This window comes from Triticum urartu, chromosome 3 (assembly GCF_003073215.2).
Source record: "Triticum urartu cultivar G1812 chromosome 3, Tu2.1, whole genome shotgun sequence".
NCBI classification, from domain to species: Eukaryota; Viridiplantae; Streptophyta; class Magnoliopsida; order Poales; family Poaceae; genus Triticum; species Triticum urartu.
In genome coordinates, this window is record NC_053024.1 from 685,854,289 (window position 1) to 685,875,125 (window position 20,837).

General features: G+C 43.0%; 1 protein-coding gene across 1 annotated transcript; it reads left to right on the forward strand.

The window, feature by feature from the left end:
- The first annotated feature begins 985 nt into the window (after window positions 1-985).
- On the forward strand, window positions 986-4,003 carry LOC125545926 (tetraspanin-18-like). Its single transcript, XM_048709982.1, has 6 exons — window positions 986-1,313; window positions 1,394-1,493; window positions 1,642-1,722; window positions 1,819-1,923; window positions 2,119-2,313; window positions 3,556-4,003. The coding sequence occupies exons 1-6, from the start codon at window positions 1,132-1,134 to the stop codon at window positions 3,622-3,624; spliced, it is 732 nt and encodes a 243-aa protein (XP_048565939.1). The 5' UTR covers window positions 986-1,131; the 3' UTR covers window positions 3,625-4,003.
- Window positions 4,004-20,837: the final 16,834 nt, after the last annotated feature.

Here is a 20,837-nt window from a genome sequence, read left to right on the forward strand (position 1 = left end):
TTCCCGTTACAATGTTCAAACCCAGTAAGAAGAAAATCACAGGCGAATAAATAGCAATCACAAAAAAATGCCACCGTCGCTCCGGTCGAACGTCCTTTATTCTTCATGGTATTATGTCTTCCATACTTTTAGAATTAATAACAGGGCGATTGCATCCTGCCTTTTGTGCAAGAAATAAGCCGAATCTCATAGCCAAAGTTTCTATCATTAGGACGTCAACAGACCAATCAATCTTTCAATTTCTGCCAACAATGAATTTTTCTTTATCATCTCTGAATACAACGTTAGCTGTGTCCCTAAGCACATGATCAAAAGATGCATTAACATCAAGCTTTACAAAACTCATAGGAGGTCTAATCCATCCTTCTCTTTTACTAGTTGCATTGCGGGAGTAAGCATTAACAACATTTGCCGTTATAGCATGAATCCCCGTAGAAATGCGGAACGCATCTTGAAACTTTTTTGTATGAAGCAATCTACGTCTATCCCACCATAAGTCCCAAGCGGTAATAGCAATCGATTCACGAGCTTCCTGAGGCCCAATATAGATAGACCCCGGTTTGGCGTAAAAAGTAAGAATTCAAGGATTGCCTCTCCCGCACGGTCAATAACACAAGCTTTGTTAATCCCTCGGTCCATTCCCAACTTATTTCAACCCCCTTTGCTTTCCGAGAAAGAAACACCGTGTGTTTTGTATCTTCTGGCCCATTAAAACACGAGGGGCAAATGGGCGAAATTTCTAGATGTCTATTGGTAAGCGTAACACGCGACACGCAGAGTGCCAGTATGCCAAACGGGTGACATGACACGGATTCACGCTGGAGTTGGCGTTGCTCGTAACAGAAAACACAAAACACAGAACATGGGTAGCTGCAAACTAACTAACACGCCCCTTCAAAAAAACCAAAAAAAAACTAACTAACACGCGTGGCCCACGTCTCAGAGATGTAGAAGAGAGCCATTCGCTTTGCTGCCTGCCTTGCTTGGTCCACTTCCAGCTGGCCTCCTCCTCAATCATCCATCCATCCTCTCCCAAATCCAGCGGAGCTTTGCTTCCTCTTCCTCTTCCTCTTCCTCTTCTTCTTCTCCCCTCAACCCAAACTCAAATCCAAATCCCCGAACCCACCGGCGATGGCGCGCGGCGGCCGCTCCGAGAAGAGCGGCGGCGGGTGCTGCCTGGGGTTCCTGCTCAAGCTCCTCGCCTTCCTGCAGGCCTTCGCCGCCCTCTCCGCCGTCCTCTACGCCGCCTCCATCCTCTCCCGGTGGGCGCGCCACCATGAGCTCCACATCCACCACCTCCTCCCAGACCTATGGTATGTACTTCTATCTCCCTCCCGCCCTCCACTTCCCTTCCCGCCGGTATGTAATCCTGATCCAACTTTTTGGCCCGCAGGTTCGCGTGCGCCGTCATGGCCGCCGGCCTCCTCTACTGCGCCATCCTCCTCGCGGGCTACGTCGCCGCCGAGGTCAGCAGCGGGTGCTGCCTCTGCTTCGTAAGATCCACCACAACTCATACTCATCCATCCATTCATTCCCCCTCGTGCTTGCTTGTGAATAATCATATTCATATTCATTCCTAGTGATTGGTGTATCCGTACTAATTAATCATTTGTTTCTGATGATAACAACTGATTATTCCAGTACACCGGCTTGGCAATGGTGATGATGCTGCTCGAGGCCGCCGTGGCCGGACGCATCCTCCTCAACGAGCACTGGATCCAGGTGGGTTCATTGGATGCACATTCATTCCCCTGACAGCAATAAGTTCAGTTCAGTTGATAAAACCAGAGCACTGATCGATTCCTCTTCTTCTTGCAGGATCTGCCGCATGACCGCACCGGAGAGCTTGAGAACCTCGTCTCCTTTGTCAATGCCAACCTCGACCTCTGCAAATGGGCTGCTCTCGCTACCGTTGCCACTCAGGTGCGTCAGATTGATATGAACAAACGTTTTCATCAGTTCAAACGGCACGCCAAGTATACACATGCCTTTAAGTTGCATGCTCCAATAAGGCTCTTCCACAATAATTTCCACTAGTAATAACTAATAAGATAAACAAACCTACTCTGTTTTCCTTTCCACCTCGAGGAGGATGATCTGATCTGTTTACATGTACAGGCACTCTCGCTTTTCTTGGCGATGGTTCTACGAGCCATGGTTTCACCCACGAGTGGCGACTATGACAGTGATGAAGATTTTGTGGTCATAAGGAGGCCGCTGCTTATTGCCCGAGGAGCTCCATCCTATCTCCCTACCACCGCCGACCCCAGGGGTGGTCATCCGAACTTATGGAGCTCATCAATGAGGCAGAAGGTGAGAATTGCTTATCCTCCAACGCTTGCTTGCACTGATTTCAGATGGGACTATCCAACCTAAGCAAGAGTGCACTATCGTTAACGACAATATGTTTGCTATACTGTGCAACACTGTTCATCCTAGCAAACTGAAGAATGTTTTGAATAGTTAATCAAGCACATATTTTGCTACATTGAAAAAAGCACATATTTTTTCCTTTTAGTTTCAATTTGTCAAGATTATTTTGCTGGAAACTTTTATATTTGCTCTTACTTTCATGAGTCATGGCCCTCAGCTGCTTGATACCATAATTATCTTGTACTCTACTACTATATGTGTAGTCCAGCGGAGGATTTAGAACACAACCTGATTGTAGCACACACCATAGTTGAAGCATTTCTAGATGAGTACTAGTTCGTTTTGTTTACTCCTACAAGGCTATAACCAAGCAAGCAATCTGAAGAAAAAGGTGTTAAAGTTGTATTGTTGTATGCTGATGAGTGATTACACATTATCTGGGTTGGATCATATGTTAGCTTTAGGGTCAAGTTAGTACTATCCTTTATACTTTTTCAATACATCAAAGACGCAAGCCTTTTGTGTCGTTGAGTTGTAAAGACTAAAGACAGACTAGTTGGCTGGAAACCGTTCGCATACATTTCTTTAGCAGAGATGCAACAATAATGTGGAGCACGTTGATTGCAAAAGTTACACGCCCCAATAGTGAGTCCTGTATTTCTACTTGAGATTATGTCTGCACATCACTCTTCTCCCTAGCAAACTGAAAGAATATTTTGAACCATTAAGGAAGCACATATTTTTCTATTTGGCTTCAATTCGTCAGGCTTATTTTGCTGGAGACTTTTATGTCTCAACATTTGCTGTTACTCATGAGTCATGATGCTCATCTGCTTGATAGCCTCTGTCATAAGTTTGTTTTCTTCTTTTTTTCTACTGTAATTGTTTTGTACTCTACTGCATGAGTCTGACAATCTAACCTTATGCGAAATCTTATTATCTTGCTTATTATTATTTTATAGTATGACTCGTTTCATATATCATGAAAGGCTATGACGATGTAACCTCAAGCCAAATAGCAAAAAAATCATGGCGACTTTATTATATGAACGAATCGCGCCCTTCGTTCAACACTGAAAATCTATTCCCATCCCACCAGCCCTGTGTTTCTTCTTGATTACTACATCAACTGAAAAGAGCAATGTGAACTAATAATTTTTTTTCCTCCTTTGTGCCCTCTAGTATGGACTGAACTCCTCGGGGGACTACACCTACAACACACTGGGTCAAAATGCAGTGCCACCGCAGTGAGAAGCTTATGTGCGACAGGTGATGAAGGAAGAGCATGCATGGCTTTGTTGGAAGCACCTCTGCAGCATATTTGTAGTATCTGGTTATATTCCATGGTGTAATGCGCACTATATAATTTGTGCATCCAGCCAATCTCGAACTCATTGTACATAGTTCCATCATTAGTGAAGATCATGTATGTGTGACCCTGGCTGGCTAGTTGGAAAGGACTTGTTGTCAACATTTCGTTGGATGTTTGTTAAGCTAGCTGGTGATAGCAGTTTATGATGTGAAAAAAGATCTTGTAAAGTAATGTTACTAGCACAGTTTCACTTGTGTGGTGAGATAGTATTGTTATGCCGCCAAGTATTACATGCTATGTATCTGTTCTTAAACCTCCTCTTTTGGGTGCAGCAGCACTTTGCATAAAAAAATGATCTTTCAGAAGTGCTCCCTCCGTCTCATAATGTAAGACCTTTTTCGACGTTGAAAAATGTCTTACATTATGAGACGGAGGGAGTACTATGCCAAATAACTTTGAGGTACTGTTTTTTTGTTTTTGAAATGGAGGCAAAAGATTTGCCTCATATATCAATTAAGAAGAGGATATAATTTTTGATACAAGCCCCAAACTGCATAGCACTCATGCATTGTCATGCTGTAGCTCGCCATTGTTCAAATGTTCATATGATGGAGCAACCCTGTATTTTGTTTTTTGTTTTGAAAGGTCGTCCCTGCGTGCGCGCCCACGCTGCAGACCTCACCTACGTACGCGGTACGTACGCCACGCACCCTCCCGCGCAGGGTCTCCTGTCGGTCGACGCTGTGGTGCGACCGGGACGGGGACGGACTCCGCCACCAGTCCTTTCGGCGGTCGGTGATCGGCTCTGCCGTCTGCCTCCAGCTTCGCCCGTCGCAGTCTCAATGCAAGGTTCCAACGCTTCCCCCTTCATGCTCCCACGTGCTCCTGCTCACTGACTGAATAGCAGCTCCTACCAGCTACCTAAAAGCCCCGCTCCAAACGGCCAAGCTAAGCAAGATGATGCCCACCCCACATGCATTTGCCCGCCCCGATCTTGTGCTACAAACCTCTCTGTTTGTTTCGTCGTTTAGATGCGTGCGCGTGCGTTCTAGGGCTAGTTCACTGATCAGAGACAATGCGCACGTATTCTGAATTACAAGTTCATTGCTGGATTCAGAGGAATAGCACATTTTTTGTTCTCTTGTGTGCATGCAGATTGCAGAAACACACAAGAAAAAAACCCTCTTCTTGTGCTCCTTTCCTTTGTACTCTCTAAATCGTTTAATCAAGATGAGTAGATTCAGGACTCACGCACAAGACTATTTGGAAGAAGAAATTCAGGCACCAAATCAAGGTGAGTGGATTCAGGCCCGCACTCGGAGAATAATCAACGGCACGCACATCGATCAACACGGGTATAATTAACAACAAGATAGACTTGCAACAAGAGAATGACTTTAGCTTTACAGTCCGATCGAATTCAGCAGAAATTGAGATTATTCTTCCACCCAACCCAACACGCATCAACCAAACGCCTACCACCACAGTACCAGCCACTTGCCTGCCTTGAGCGCCGCCGATCGAGGTCGAGGCTCCCACCACCGCACCACCACCATGATGCCAGGTCAGTAGCACGGGACGACGACGCAGCGCCTGCGCCGGGGCTGCGGCGAGCAGACGACGAACAGCAGCATGATGACGAAGGCGGCCATCACCAGCGGCAGCAGGTTGAACCCCGCCTCCTCCTCCTCCTGGCTGCAGCACATCTTCCCCATGGCCGATCGCCCTCCTTTCTCACAGTCAGAGGGTGGGGAGACGAGGAGTTTCTTGGCTTGGAGGGCGAGGAGGAAGAAGAAGGGAAGTTGCTCTTTCTTGGGGCAGTGGGATTTCTGCTGTATCTATCTATCTTAAAGACCACTCTCCCCCTCTCTCCCTCCCTCCGCGTCCGGTGGGTCGGTCGGTCGTCTCTGGACTGAAGGAAACTTCTACACTATTTCCCTATGGCACTTGTGAAGTTGTGATGTGAATGAAAGGGTCTCCTCTCCCCTGCTGGCTCGCTTGCGTGGTTTGTGGCATCATGCATGTGGGGGTGGGGTGGGAGCGGTGGTTGCGGCGTCGCCGTCGAGCTCTTCTATTCCGCTTCCATGATGGGATTTCTTTTCGCTTGTTGGGACCGTCTGGTTGGGGACGCGACAATAGAGTCGAGTCCACCAATCCATCAATCAATCACCTACGCACCCACCGCGAGGACAGACCCAGAGCTAGCCCACTACCAACAGATCGATCAGGACGCTTGGATGGGCCTGCTACGGCCAGCAGGTAGCTTCTAGAGACATCCATTTCCGAGACAAGTAATTCCGAACGGAGGAAGTACGTAGGAATGCAGCATGCTTTAGTTTAGTTAGTTAATTACCAACTGACACTGCAGGTCTGGTCAATGCGTCTTCTCCTCTGTGTTGGTACTGTTGTTGATAGTACAATCGTACCTACTGTCATTATCTCAGGCGATTAGTCTAAACCTCGGTTGATTTGGACGCCGGTGAAAAGCATGGCTGGAAGCAGCCGCCGGCTCTACTGAAAATTCCGTGATGGTGAAAGACCCGACTTTGTGTTTTTGCTGCTCTGTTTAATGCGTGTTGTTCAGCAAATCAGCATGATTGTATGCAGTATATAGATATCATTGACATTTGCACTGAAAGCATGGTATGTATGCATGATTAATGAGCACGCGAGTGGCGATTACTCTACGCCAATTTGGGCACCGATACGCGCATGAATAGTATGCTTTTATATCAAGAACACCTTTGCTGTCAGGGTATGACCTTGATCGATCGGGTGCTTGCCGCGACTAGGTCAGGGTCTCCCACCTTACTAAATCTTAATGTAAACATATACCATCGCGAATTCCCAATGATTGAGACGGCAATGCTACTACTCCTGATGCATCATTGTATGCATTTATTCGTTTTGAGAAAAGGAGAAGCTGACGTGCACCGCAAAGGTACACGCCGGCCTAAATTATAGATGTTTGCCACTCTTTTCTATGTAAGTGTGGGCCATTCGACATTTCTAGGTCGGTTATATTTAAGGAATTTTACCCTTTCTTTTGTACTCGTTTGTATTTTTGACAGGAATTACACCATTTAAGGAATATTAATCCATTTTACCCCATTTAATGAAACGTGTGCCGCATTTTACCCTTTTATTGTTTTAAGTATGTTCTATCAAGCTGGTCTAATTTCTATCAAAAAAGTCAAATGAGGGTGGTAGAGACTAGGATTTGATTTTTTGGGGTTTATTTTTATGTGATAGCGGGTGGTATAGGCTTGGAGCAAATATATACTTATAATTCATACTTTGCATTTTGTTTAAAAGATGGTGTCACGTTAAGTTCAGTTCAATAGTTTTTCTCTTTTTATTCATCATTCCGTCACATACTTTCTAGATTTTATTGTTTTAAAATACAAATTTAGAACACTCTTAAATTTGTTTTTCTAATAGTTTTAGTTTTTTAAGTACCTATTTATGCATTTGTTTCAACATGGTTCCCTAGGCAGCGCACATGACATGATCTAGTTTCATCAAGAATCATCCCCCCAAGTTACCGGAACGTTTATGCCTTTTAATTTGTACCAGAAAAAAAACCCTCCCAATTTACCGGAACATTTATGCTTTTTAGTTGTACAATTTTTTCTCTCAAATACCATAAGCAATTGTAGGTTAATTGATAGTGAATTCCACTTTACCTTCTAGATTAGGTTGGTGACGCTTTTTACCCATTTAGCAAATTAATTCCGCTTTTCCCTTTTAAAAGGTTTGTATCGTTCTGTCGGGTGGGGGCCAACTGCCATTGCCCCATGGAGTTGCGAGTCAATTGCCGCATCGGTGTCACATTCCTCCAAGCGGCATCCGACGCAGTAGATGGGACGCAGTTGGGCGACCTGGCTAGGCCAAACCACACCCGAGTTGCCCTATCTCAAATAAGTGACCTAGGGTTTTGGAGGCGAAAGTAGTGTGACCTTGGAGGAAGCGGCAATGATATCGGTTGATGATGAAGCAACCTTAAACTACAGGACGTCGCAGCTTTACAGGACATGTGATAGTGGGAAATAGGTGAATTTATCTTAGTATTTCCTCCGTTTCATAATATAAAAGCGTTTTTGACACTACTTATATTATATATTTGAGACGAAGGGAGTACGGACGTGTTTGGTTCTTGTCCACGTCATTTTATGCCTGGCCTGGATGGTCCCTGGGATGTGCCTGGGACTTGTTTGTTTTGCGTCCTCAAAAAGTAGATGGCTGCCTGGCCTGGCCCTCCGCCAAGTGTGTGATTAGCCTGGCCCAGGTAGGATTAGCCCAGGCGCCGTGATTAGCCAGAGCCAGGCGTCCTGTCCCTTGCGCCTGGCATGCAGCAACAGCAGCCTGGGAGTATTTTAATATCAAGAACTGTACGGTCTGCTATTTAAAAACAATATTAACAACCCACCAGGCAGCGGCATGTAAGGACAGGAACCAAACACCCACACTACAGGCAGGCCTCGTCAGGCAAAAAGTTGCATCTTTCCAGGCACTAACCAGGCAGCTCATTCTCTCAGGCAAGCTGTCGAGGCCTCGAACCAAACTGACCCTACATGCGTGCGTGTTCTTAGACCATCGATCACCCACACGCTGCGCCCTCTGCCTGCCCAACTGTTTGCCTCTGCTCTGAGACTCGCTCAACATAGAGAAACAAGAAAAAAGGTGATGGCTTGGGTCGAGTCAGGTGACCTGGTGGTGCTGAACCATGTTGCTCCACGTTGTGTGTCGCGTCGGAGACACTTCACATGAATGTGCCTCCGAACCCGAGGCTGACCCAGATCGCTATTTGGGATTGGCAACAGGACCTGCCTAACAGGCGAGTTTTCCGGTTCCACTTGCAATGGCGTCAAGATTACTCGGTTGATTTAGACACTGGTGAAAAGCATGACTGAAACACCTGCTGGCACTGCTAGAAATGCCATGTCTGACTCTGTTTTTGCTGCTCTGTTTCAGCACACATTGTTCAGCATACGTGATTCTGGGTATGGATGTGATCGACTTTTGCACCGAAAACAGGGTATATGCATGATTGACTCGGCAAAAGTAGCGACTACGTCAGGTCTCACTCCTACCAGACCAGACCTGACCCTCGGTCCTGATGTAAACAAAGAGCACTGGGAAGATGGCAACGCAACTCCCGGTGCATCATCTATTTGCCATGCATAGTCGTTTTGATTATATCACAAGCTGACCACGCCGACTTGGATCCGGAATTTGCCTCTCTCCTTTGTGTGTATGTGTGTGTGGCCTTCAACTTTTTCAGCGGCAACAGATGTACAATTCATTGATAGTGAGTTTCACTTCTACTCTCTAATAATATTGAGTTCGTGACACCTTTTACCCCCATCTATACTTGGCCATATGTTGGGCCGGGCCGGGCCTAACAAAGCCCGCAACAGAAAACTTAGGCCCGGGCCTGGCCTAGCCCGGTCGTCAGGCCTAGATCTCAGGCCCAAGCCCGCCCCATCAGTGGAAAAGCCCTCTAGGCCTCAGGCCGGCCCCTTCCCTATATCGCAAATATGACAAGCCCAAGCCCGGCCCGGCTTGTCCATCGGGCCTAGATCTTAGGCCCAGGCCTGACCCATGGGCAAGCCCAGGCCGGGTCGAGCTTTTTTGGGCCGGACGGGCCGGGTTTCCCATGGCCAGGTATACCCTCATCAAGCACGTATTTCCAGATATACCCTATTTAAGCAAACTTGTTCATTGTTGACCTTTTTTGATGTTTTGCTCCGTTCTTTTCGTCGGGGCCAATCACTCAGTCCCAGTCTCACGTGGAGAGGTGACCTAGATGCCACATCGGTGGCATGCTCATCCGAGATGCGTTTGACATAGTAGATGGGATGCAGGGTGACTAGGTTAAGCTCGACTAGCGCGCTCGACTCAAGTGCGGTTCGACTAGCTTAGTCAGGGATTTGGAAGTAGAAAGCTCAGGCTGCGGTGACTTGTCCTCGAAGGAACTGGCAAAGGGTAGCAGTAGATGCTGAAGCAACCCTAAACTTCATGCCAACATAAGACCCTTGCTAGGCTCCTTCTCCTCACCCTGCAATTCACCTCTGCTCCCGAACTGCCACATGGCGAAACACGGACGGTCATCATTGACTTGGGGCGAGTTGTGTGGCTTGTTCGGCCATAACCTTGTTGTCCCGCACCGTGTTTTGTGTTAGAGACGCCTCGAATCAATGCGCCTCCCAACTATTGGTTGATCAGCTCACCAATTAGGACGATCAATGTGATCCACCCGATAGAAAGGTGCATAACTATTAAAGAGATAAAAATTGGGCCAACTTGCTTCATGTGAGTACTTTGAAGGAATTTCTGCTAAATGATGTAAAAAGTGTCACAAACTACATTTTAGGGATTAGACGGTGGAATTCACTATAAATGAATAGTTAATTGAGTTCCACTTCCACTTGCCAATGGCATCGTGATCTTGGAAGCTCGAGTAGATTTTCTGCTCCCTGAGAGCAAACTTTTTTCTGTGGGATGCTTGCAATGATCGTTGCTGGCTGGTAAGTAGCTCGCTAGACGTGGGTGGTTGCACTTCCGAGAGGTGCTTGCTTTATGGCCAACAATAGAAAGACAATGACCCACCTCTCACCATATGCCCATCTCCATGCATCCTGGCCTAATGTGTTTTAATGGATCAAAATAGTTTGGGAGAACCTTGGTCATTTAACTCGGCCAAGCTAACTTTATACAGAAATATTGTTAAACAATTACATGGCCAATCGAATATGCTGCTCACTACCTCTTGGCACATATCATGGGGTTGTCCACTTAAAAAATGGAGGACATCCAGGATTGGAGTACATGCTCGATGGCTCTAAAAAAAGCAACTCTCTTCATGGATATCAGGGAGAATCGTAGTCCGACTACAACATTGGGTTCATTGTATGTTTACATGACTTTGTGTCTGCATATTGAAACTTGGCTGATCAATGGATGGCCGGACCTGCCCTTATCGGTCTTCTTCGGAGGGAAGAAATGATGTCGCGTCTACCACATAAGGTGATCACTAGCAAGCCTCGAATGGGATCTGCCAATCATAAACGAGGTCATATCCCATTTTTCAATTTGGGAAACTTTCAAGATTTTAGATATTAGAGTAACATGAAATTCATGATTTTAGGGTCTGATGTATAATTTCCCATAGAAAGAAATGATTATTTGTGGCGTGCACCAAAATCTTCTAAAAGGAAATGAAAGCACATGCTTTTCCTTTTTGACAACAATGGGAACAAATGTTTTAAACGAGAAAAAATGTTTGAATTATTGTGGATCACATGCTAACTCGAAAACATCGATAAACACAATCAGGTACTTGGATACATATTTCACAACTACAGAAATTCAATTGGAGGACGGTAAATTGACAATAGTTCAAACAACTCATAATTTTAATATGATGTCATCGATACATGTATTTTTAGCAACATAAACTGAACTAAAATGCGACAACTAATGGCTCGCAATGGACATAGAATGCAAAACAATCCAATATTTCAACCAACTATGAGAACTAAGTTGATTTTATTTGCCCGGATTTTAGGTGGAAATTCCATAAACAGACCTTTCGACCATGATTTGTTGTCGATTAAATTGCGGCCGCCGAAAGAAGCATGAGAACCACGAGGAAGCGAGTATCTATTTACCATCTTAACATGCAGTTTTGTTGTAGCCATGCAGGTGCATATGCGACGACCATCGATAAAATCATCCGTCTGCAGCTGTGCCGTCCCCAATCTCAATACCACGCAGTGAGCAGGGTATAAAGAACCACCGCTTGAAGTACCGTCCTTCGTCGGTGGGGGCCAGACACATTTCTTTCCTTTATGCAGGTCTTGTTCAAGGTTTTCTCTTTTGGTTTTCGGGCTCCCTTTTGTACTTTTTTCTTTTTTTCCTTTTATGTTTCATGTTTTTATTTTTAAATATATTTTACCTTTTTGCCTTCTTTTCTTTTTTCTGGAAAATGTATGACTTTTTTTAGAATTGCATGAACATATATTTACCATGTATGAGCAATTTCTTTTATTAGTTTTTGGCTTTTTTTGCTTTTCCTATTTTTTATTTCTTTATTTTGATTTACCTTTTAGTATATTTTGTTGGTAAAATTTATGAACATTTTTATTTACATGAATACATATTTAACACAAATTAAAATATTCTTAATAAAATTATTTTAAAATACATAAACTTAAAATTCACTTTAGTTTCGTAATGTGATATAAAAATTATATATGACTAGCACACTTGCCCGTGCGTTGCGACGGGAGAAATATTCATTAGGAGAAGCAACAGGAGAGAAATGATGTGTCCTTCGAAAACAATCTCCGCAGCGGTGGCCGACGGAGATAGGAGATGCGGTTTCTTGTGGGTCATGTTTGGCGTACGGGATCTTCATAGTGGTGGGGTTTGTTGGCGTCTCCTATCACGGTCTAACTGGATGCATTAATAATTGCAGCACATAAATCAAAGACCCGACGATGTGCTGCTAGCTAGTCGAAGAAACACGTCCTAATAACCAATGGCCAGCGTGAATATTTAAAAATTTGATGCAACGTCAGTTTTGAAACAATTTTTGAACTTTTTCAAACTTATCATAAAAAATAAGAATAAATTTGCGTATATTCTCCGAAACATGAACAATTTTTCAAATTCCAAATAGCCTTTTGAAAATTCTGAATATTTCAGAAAAATGCAAACAAAATTTTAAATTGGAATATTTTTTGAAATTCACAAACATTTTCTGAAAACATGAACCTTTTATAATAAATTAAACATTTTCTGAATTAGCGAACAATTTTTAAAATGGTAAAATGTTTGAACATTCAGAACAAATTCGAAAATGTTTTTTAATTAATAAAATGATTTTGGTTTCATAAAAAATCAGTAAAACAACAAAATTTTCAAATTTGAAACATTTTTTCAAATGCAAAAACAAATATTGGAAATAGTGAATAATTGTTGAAAATAAAAACTTTTTTGAAAATTGGGAACATTTGTTTAGTTGAAAAAGTAAGAAAAAAATAATGTCCTTAACATTTTTGAAAATAGAAATATTTTTAGAATTTGGAACATTTACCGAAAACATAAAAAATGAATTTTGATATTTTTTGAAAATTTTAAATTTACTAAATAGGAAAAATTAAATTAAACTTGGAATGGGAAAAAAGTAAAAATAAATAGGAAAGAAAAAGAGAAATGAGCAGAAAAAAAACACAGGATAAAACGAAACTGGGCCGGCCTAGTACTGGGCGTCCTGTGCGAAGCTTTGGGTATTTGACGCTCCGTGCAACAAATAGGGTTCTGCGAGCTGTATGGCTGGAAAATAACGGTCTGGCTTGGCTGGGCCTAAGCGCACGGCCCAGGTACGAAATCCTGGACAATCCGTTTTTCTTTTGCACAAAAATTTAGTACCACCTCAGATAAAAAATATCTTTTCATCGGTGAACGGATGAAAAAATCGGAGAAATGCACCTTGCTTTATTAGTAGGTATAGATATAGACAGATAAAATGTCTCATATGAAGCAATACCCAGGGCGAGGTTATCACAACCATCCACTCCTTTCTTCTAGATTCGTGGAAGGAGAGAAAAGACATGGAGGAGAGAAATAATAGTCACCTCAGTGGACAGTGATATTACAAATGAAATTCAGTTTCTGCAGAATCTTTGTCATGCAGCTGTAGATGTTCAGGCTGATCAGCTGGACATGAACATATAAAAAGGTTCAAAATGATATTAGAAATAGTTTCTTTATTCCAATATTTTTGCGAAGGGATCAGACACTGGAAAGTAATGTATCGGGTTGACACAATGACTTCTGAATAGTCTGTCACTTGAGCTTCCAAAATGAAATTCAGCTTCTGTAGAGGCTTTTTCATTTAGCTGTAGACGCCCGCGCTGATAAGCAAACCATTTATTTGGGAGCACTAAATATAGGACAAACCTCATTACCTTGACCACACTTGCTTTCTGAACAAAGAACCTGGCGAGTTTAATTTCTGGTTTGGTGCCTCGGTACTCGTTCTAAGTAATTTATGCGAGATGGAGATCAAACCATTCGATGGGATTGTTATATTGTGCCACACTTGCCACTTTCGGGACTGTTTGTATCTGCAAACGAAAACACGAATAGAGTGAGATGCTATCTTCAATCGTACATGATTAACATCTCACCAAATATATGTATTGAAATCCTTCATAATTCTTTTATAAATCCTAGTACATTTTGTTGGGGAACGTAGCATGTTATTTCAAAAAAATTCCTATGATCATGCAAGATCTATCTAGAAGATGCATAGCAACGAGAGGGGAGAGTGTGTCTACGTACCCTCGTAGACCAAAAGCGGAAGCGTTAAGTTAACGCGGTTGATGTAGTCGAACGTCTTCACGATCCAACCGATCCAAGTACCGAACGTACGACACCTCCGTGTTCAGCACACGTTCAGCTCGATGACGTCCCTCGAGCTCTTGATCCAGTAGAGGGTCGAGAGAGAGTTCCAACAGCACGACGGCGTGGTGACAGCGATGGGATGTGATCCGCGCATGGCTTCGCCTAAGCACTACGACGCTATGACCGGGGGAGTAAACTATGGAGAGGGGCACCACACATAGCTAAGAGAAATCTTGGTGTGTCTTTGGGGTGCCCCCCGCCCCCGTAAATAAAGGAGGGGGAGGAGGTGGCCGGCCAGGGGGGGCTCGCCATGAGGGGGGAGTCCTACTAGGACTCCGTTCCTAGTAGGATTCGCCCCTTTCCTTCCAACGGAGAGGGGAAAGGGGAAAGGAGGGAGAAGGAGAAGGAAATGGGGGGCCGCGCCCCCTCCCCTTGTCCAACTCGGATAGGGAAAGGGGGGCACCTCCCGTGGCCTGCCTCCTCTCCTCCACTATGGCCCATTAGGCCCATTAACTTTCCCGGGGGGTTCCGGTAGCCTCCCGGTACTCCGAAAAATCCCCGAACCTTATCGGAACCATTCCGGTGTCCGTTTTAACCTTCCAATATATCAATATTTACCTCTCGACCATTTAGAGACTCCTCGTCATGTCCGTGATCTCATTCGGGACTCCGAACAAACTTCGGTCACCAAAACACATAATTCATAATACAAATCGTCATCGAACGTTAAGCGTGCAGACCCTACGGGTTCGAGAACTATGTAGACTTGACTGAGACACATCTCCGGTCAATAACCAATAGCAGAACCTGGATGCTCATATTGGTTCCTACATATTCTACGAAGATCTTTATCGGTCAAACCGCATAACAACATACGTTATTCCCTTTGTCATCGGTATGTTCCTTGCCCGAGATTCGATCGTCGGTATCATCATACCTAGTTCAATCTCGTTACTGGCAAGTCTCTTTACTCATTCTGTAATGCATCATCCTGAAACCAACTCATTAGTCACATTGCTTGCAAGGCTTATAGTGATGTGCATTACCGAGAGGGCCCAAAGATACCTCTCCGATACTTGGAGTGACAAACCCTAATCTCGATCTATGCCAACCCAACAAACACCTTCGAGACACCTGTAGATCATCTTTATAATCACCCAGTTACGTTGTGACGTTTGATAGCACACAAGGTGTTCCTCTGGTATTCGGGAGTTGCATAATCTCATAGTCAGAGGAATATGTATAAGTCATGAAGAAAGCAATATCAATAAAACTAAACGATCATAATGCTAAGCCAACAGATGGGTCTTGTTCTTCACATTCTAATGATGTGATCCCGTTCATCAAATGACAATGCATGTCTATGGTCAGGAAACTAAACCATCTTTGATTAACGAGATAGTCAAGTAGAGGCATACTAGGGACACTCTGTTTGTCTATCACTACAAAAAAATACACTTCCGTGATGATAAGTGTTTGTCACAACAGGTCATGTTTTCTGTCATGCATGTACATCCATGATGATTTTATGATAGAATCAAGATAGTCATACCTGTGCTGTCGTAGAAGTGTTCCATGACATTACCAAAATTATCATCACGAAAGTGTCCACTTCCATGACGATAAATCGTGCGCCATGGAAGTGCTTTCGTCAAGGGTGACTGACACATGTCATCCACCATAACGGGTCTCCATTAAGATATCGGGTTCCGGTTTGGATCCGATAACCCGTTAACAACCCCGACCAATGGACAAAAGACGCCTATGATATGTCGACATGTGGCACAGTCCAACAGTGGCCCATTTTAGGTAAAAAGGCCGGCCCAGCTAAAGGCCCACCATGTTTTTTTAGACACTCGTGGGCTGGCCCGTTAACAACCTGCCATGTTTTGGGTCAAATTGAGGCCCATACCAGATCAGGCCCATTCATAGCTTGCCGTGTTTTGGGCCAAATTACGGCCCATATCGGATCAGGCCCATTACCAAGCCATTGTTCTTTTGGGCCCATTCTAAGACAGGTTTGTATTTCAGCTTGTTAAATGCCCGCTTACCAGTTCGGCCCGATAATAGTTTTGGCCTGTTAGCGGCCCATGGTGCATCTGGGACGTTGTCGGCACGATTTAACTTTAGGCCATTTAACGGCGCATGCAGAAACTGGGCTATTTCCTGTCCGAAGTAACTTTAGGCCTCTTAACGGCCCGTAGTCTTTGTCGATAAATTTCAGCCCAACTGGCTTATCGGCCTGTTAATGGCCCGTGTAACAGTTGGGCCTAATTACAGCCCGCGTTGAATCCGGCCTACTTACAGCCCATCTAATAATGGCCCGTGACACTTTTGGGCCTATAGCCCGTATGGATACCGGCCTGCTTAAAGCCCATAATTTTATTGGGCCAAACAGGCCCGAGATATATTTTTGCCTGTTAACTCCTCGTCCTATTTGGGCCAAACATGAGCCTTAAGCAGTTTCGGCCTGTATTGGCCCATGAATTTTTTGGCTCAACGCTAGCCCAATCTAGGTTTTAGCCTGTTAAAAGCCCATGGTATTCTCTGGCCCAGCTGGCTAGAAGTTTACTCGGCCTGTTAAAGGCGGGAAAATACTATAGGTTTAGACCAACTAATGGCCCAAGATGATTATAGGCCCACGTTTTGGCCCATATGAGTAATGGGCCAGCCTGAAGACCGACAACACTGAGATCCACTGAACCTTCTGGCCTAAATTACAGCATACCGACCAAAGAATAAACCTAGACTATAAAATAAAGAAATTACGACATATTACATCCACTAGGAATCAAAGTTCGCTATTGGTGATAATAAAGCACAACATGACCGCGGGTTACATACACTGGGCATCAAAGGTCGCCACCAGTGCATATAAACGCGCCGACAAAAGAATATACAAACCTAAGAGCACTTCAGAAGGCACTAGGCATGGCCAGGACGGGCCCCGCAAGCAGCCGAACAAGATGATGAGACCTCAGTTGTGTCAACGATAGATGCTCCATCCGTAGCTGTATAGCACCATAATGCGCAAGGCAGTCATCTGACATCTTCATTGCATCTTTGACTTCAAGTCGGAGCTGAGCTGAAGCAAGCCTTTCCGCTTTAAGTTGAGACTGAAGAAGTCGAACTGATTGAGGCAGCGACTGCATAGAGGTTGTCTCACAGCTGCTGGTGAGTAGCTTCAACTCACTGTCTTCATCAAGACAGGACCTTTGGGTCATCTCGATCTCCTCAAGATGGTTTGGCTCACTATCTTCCCTAAAGTTCTGCCTGGCATAAGAGATACGACTCTGAAAGAGAAACAAGGAGACACGTAACAGGTTTCACAATCATATAAGCAAATAAATGGATCTATTCTGCAAAAGGAACATGTTTTTACAACTATAATTTAAAACTGTAGTTTTTGCAAACATCCAATCAGATGTAAACAGTAGTGGAGGAATGATGCCTATCCAAATCTATACTAGAACAAATTTTGAAGGCTTGAGAGGGATGAACTTACATTACATGTTAACACGAGCTGGACAAAGCCCTTCTCCATGTTGATGGAAGGATAATTCAATAAATTCCCCAAAGAAACTTCTTTATAAGTGTTGCCATTATTCTACATTTTGCAAAGAGTAAATATAGTTCAAATAATATTGGAAGAAACAGAGGATAATGAAGCTTAGGTGCAGACTGATGATAGATAATCAAATAGCAATTAATTAAGTACAACGTTACAAGGCAAAACGTACTGACAAGAGGAATGCAGACATCAACGTGTGCAGTGGCATTGGCTTTATTCAACATTTTGGTAAGAGTAAATGTAGATATGATAATTTGGAGAAAGTGGAGGGCAGGGCAGATAAGATGCAGAGTAATGCTAGACAATCAACTATATCGCGATGCAAGTACAGTAATACCACCATCGTCCATTATTACTTGTCGCTCAAATGATGTATCTAGCACTATTAAGTTATAAATACGTCCAATTGATCAACAATTAATTCGATATAGAGGGAGTACATGACAACATGTACTTACATGAGCAATCCAAAACTTCATAACCATCGTGTTAATTCTACATTTATCTAAGAGTAAATATAGATCTTATAATTTCAAGCAAAGGGAGGATAAAGAAGGGAACATTTACAGTGATGCTACATAATCAAACAACAATGAGTGTAAGTATGCTGACAAAGGGCAAGAGGTACTAACAAGAGCAATGCAGAGCCCAGTATTCTTGTGAGATACTATGATCCTTTGAGCAAGGAGATCCATCTGAAATTAGTTTTCATACAAGAGAGAAGGTAAGGCACATGCAGAAATTTAGGAGTTCAAATTTTGAATTGATATCATAGACACTACTTGACGCTGGCCTCTCAGCAGTTCTAATAGGGGTTTGGCCAGTGGATTAGGGATAAAGTGTGGTACAGTTGGGCCTGTGTTTTCTGTGGCTGCTGATCTATCTGATTTAACAAGTATCACTACCTTTTCCAAATACCTAGTTTGTACTCCTTGAGGATCTGCACTCACCCTCTTCCTTTTGGACATCTATTACGAAAGAACAACATTTGACTGGAAAAACATAGTATGATGACACATGGAATAGGTACATAAAATGGATAGGTATGGCATATACTCATATATGATGCTTAAACTAAGCAGATGGTACCATATCCGTTTTCAATCTTTTCTCATCAACTTTTGGAACACCATAGTTTCCAGTTCGATTACCCTTGACTATAAGAACAAGCGTAGGTTTTCTCGCATGCATACTTTAGAGACCTTTCTTAGCATGTCCATGCGACATTCCGAATACCCCCTTTTATTCTTTTCTTGGTGAATCTCGATAATTATAACGAGAGACACTCTACCGAGAACATTCTTTTGAACTTTGAGGACAAGAACTTCTTTTCTCCTCCTGCAGTAGATTGACATGACCACTAGCAAGTAGGACGTCATCCACATGCACAGGATTAGGATGAATTTCCTATTCTATAACTTTCCATCAATACAATTGTCCTCTCATTTTCTTTAACCAAAATAACATCTAATTCTTTTAACTTTAAATGCCACTTTCTAGAGACTTTCTCTAGTCCATAAAAACTTCTTGAAGCAGTATCCCTTGTGTTCTTTACTTTCATCTGATGTAACTCAGATCATGATGTCGATCATGATGTGCCACTAACACTCATTGTAATCTATTCATTCTCTTTGCACAAAATCTTTCCTTTGGAAACACATTGACCTTGTAGACCCTTTATAGCCTACTGTTTATGCTCCATTGGAAATTACTTATGAGTCCCAAACATCATTGGGATTCACCAATTTTATTTCATCTCATATAGTCTCTTATCATTTAGACAAACATACACTTCTCAAAGCTCGATTGAGCACTTTAAATGAGGTGGGATCAATCTCCATTTGAATTTCGCTAACATAGACTTTATAGTAATCAGAAGTATCTGATTTTCTCATTCCTTGAGACCATCTGTGTCTCAGGTACTAGCACTTCTTTCATATGTGGCTGTTGTTGCTCTGTCATTGCCAAGAGGCAAATTAATTTTATAGTCTTTCATTTCCAAGAGGCAATAAGTTTTACAGGGACCTGTGTCACAAGATCCATGTGTACTCATTCATCCTTTATAGAGCTAGGATCAGGTGTTGTATAGGTCATACAACATGCTCCCCCAGATTACTCCATCTTCACTAAACATGGCGTATCTTTAAACTTTATTATTTGGGTTTATTCTGTTAAAACTTTCTTCTTTATGGCACTTTAAGCACCGTCTTAGTATTCCTTAGTTTGCTTTCGGAACCATAAAAGATCCAGGAATATAGCTATTTCTTTTCGTTAGGGGTATTATTATGATCGTCGTACTCCCCCAGACGATCACATTGTTCATTAATGGATATCTCATATTTCTTTCTCCCCTCGAAATGTGGCAAGAACTTTTCTGCCACAATTTCAAAAAACCATTCACAATTCTTGTGAATTGAGGAAACTTTGAGTATCTACTTCATTTATCTGATTACTTCATATGTAATGAAGTTATCTGTTAACTGGTATGGCAGTACGTTTTCCTTATTCCATTTAAAAAACTCAACAGAGTTCTTTATCATTAGTACTTTTGCAAGTCACACTTGCATATCATTCTTATCTTTAGGTTCGTCTGTAACTTTTATTATCTTTGGATTTATTGAGTGTTTAATGATAGTTACACATAAGGTGTATGGTCGATACTAGGAAAGCATAATAGCTACTCCATACTTTTTCTCCCAGAGTGGGACACATTAAACGCACATGAGTCATCATATCTTTCTCCTGTCATACATGATAAGTCCTTAGCCTACATTTCTCCTGCAATACAAGATTTTTGACATAATACTATGTCAACTTTACCCAGTTACGCAGGTATTTTCCCAGACTTTTCCCGCCATGCGGTTTTAATCATAATCATCTTTTCCCGCTATGTGGGTAATTCCCTGTAAGGGACATAAATGTCAGAAGTGGCTCTTTTGACTGCATTTTCAATCATCAAATTCAGAAATAAATCCGAATGCTCTTTGAGACACATGCTTGATCCGATGTTCGTCAAATTAAACACGCATGTTGCTTGTTTCATTTCAAATCATGTTGACTGAAAAGTTTTCTTCATAGAGAGAACATGAAAGACATTCGTCAACCAAGACTCTCAATGATCTATCTCTTTTCTTCTAAAGCCATTCTTTAGAGAGAAGATACTCC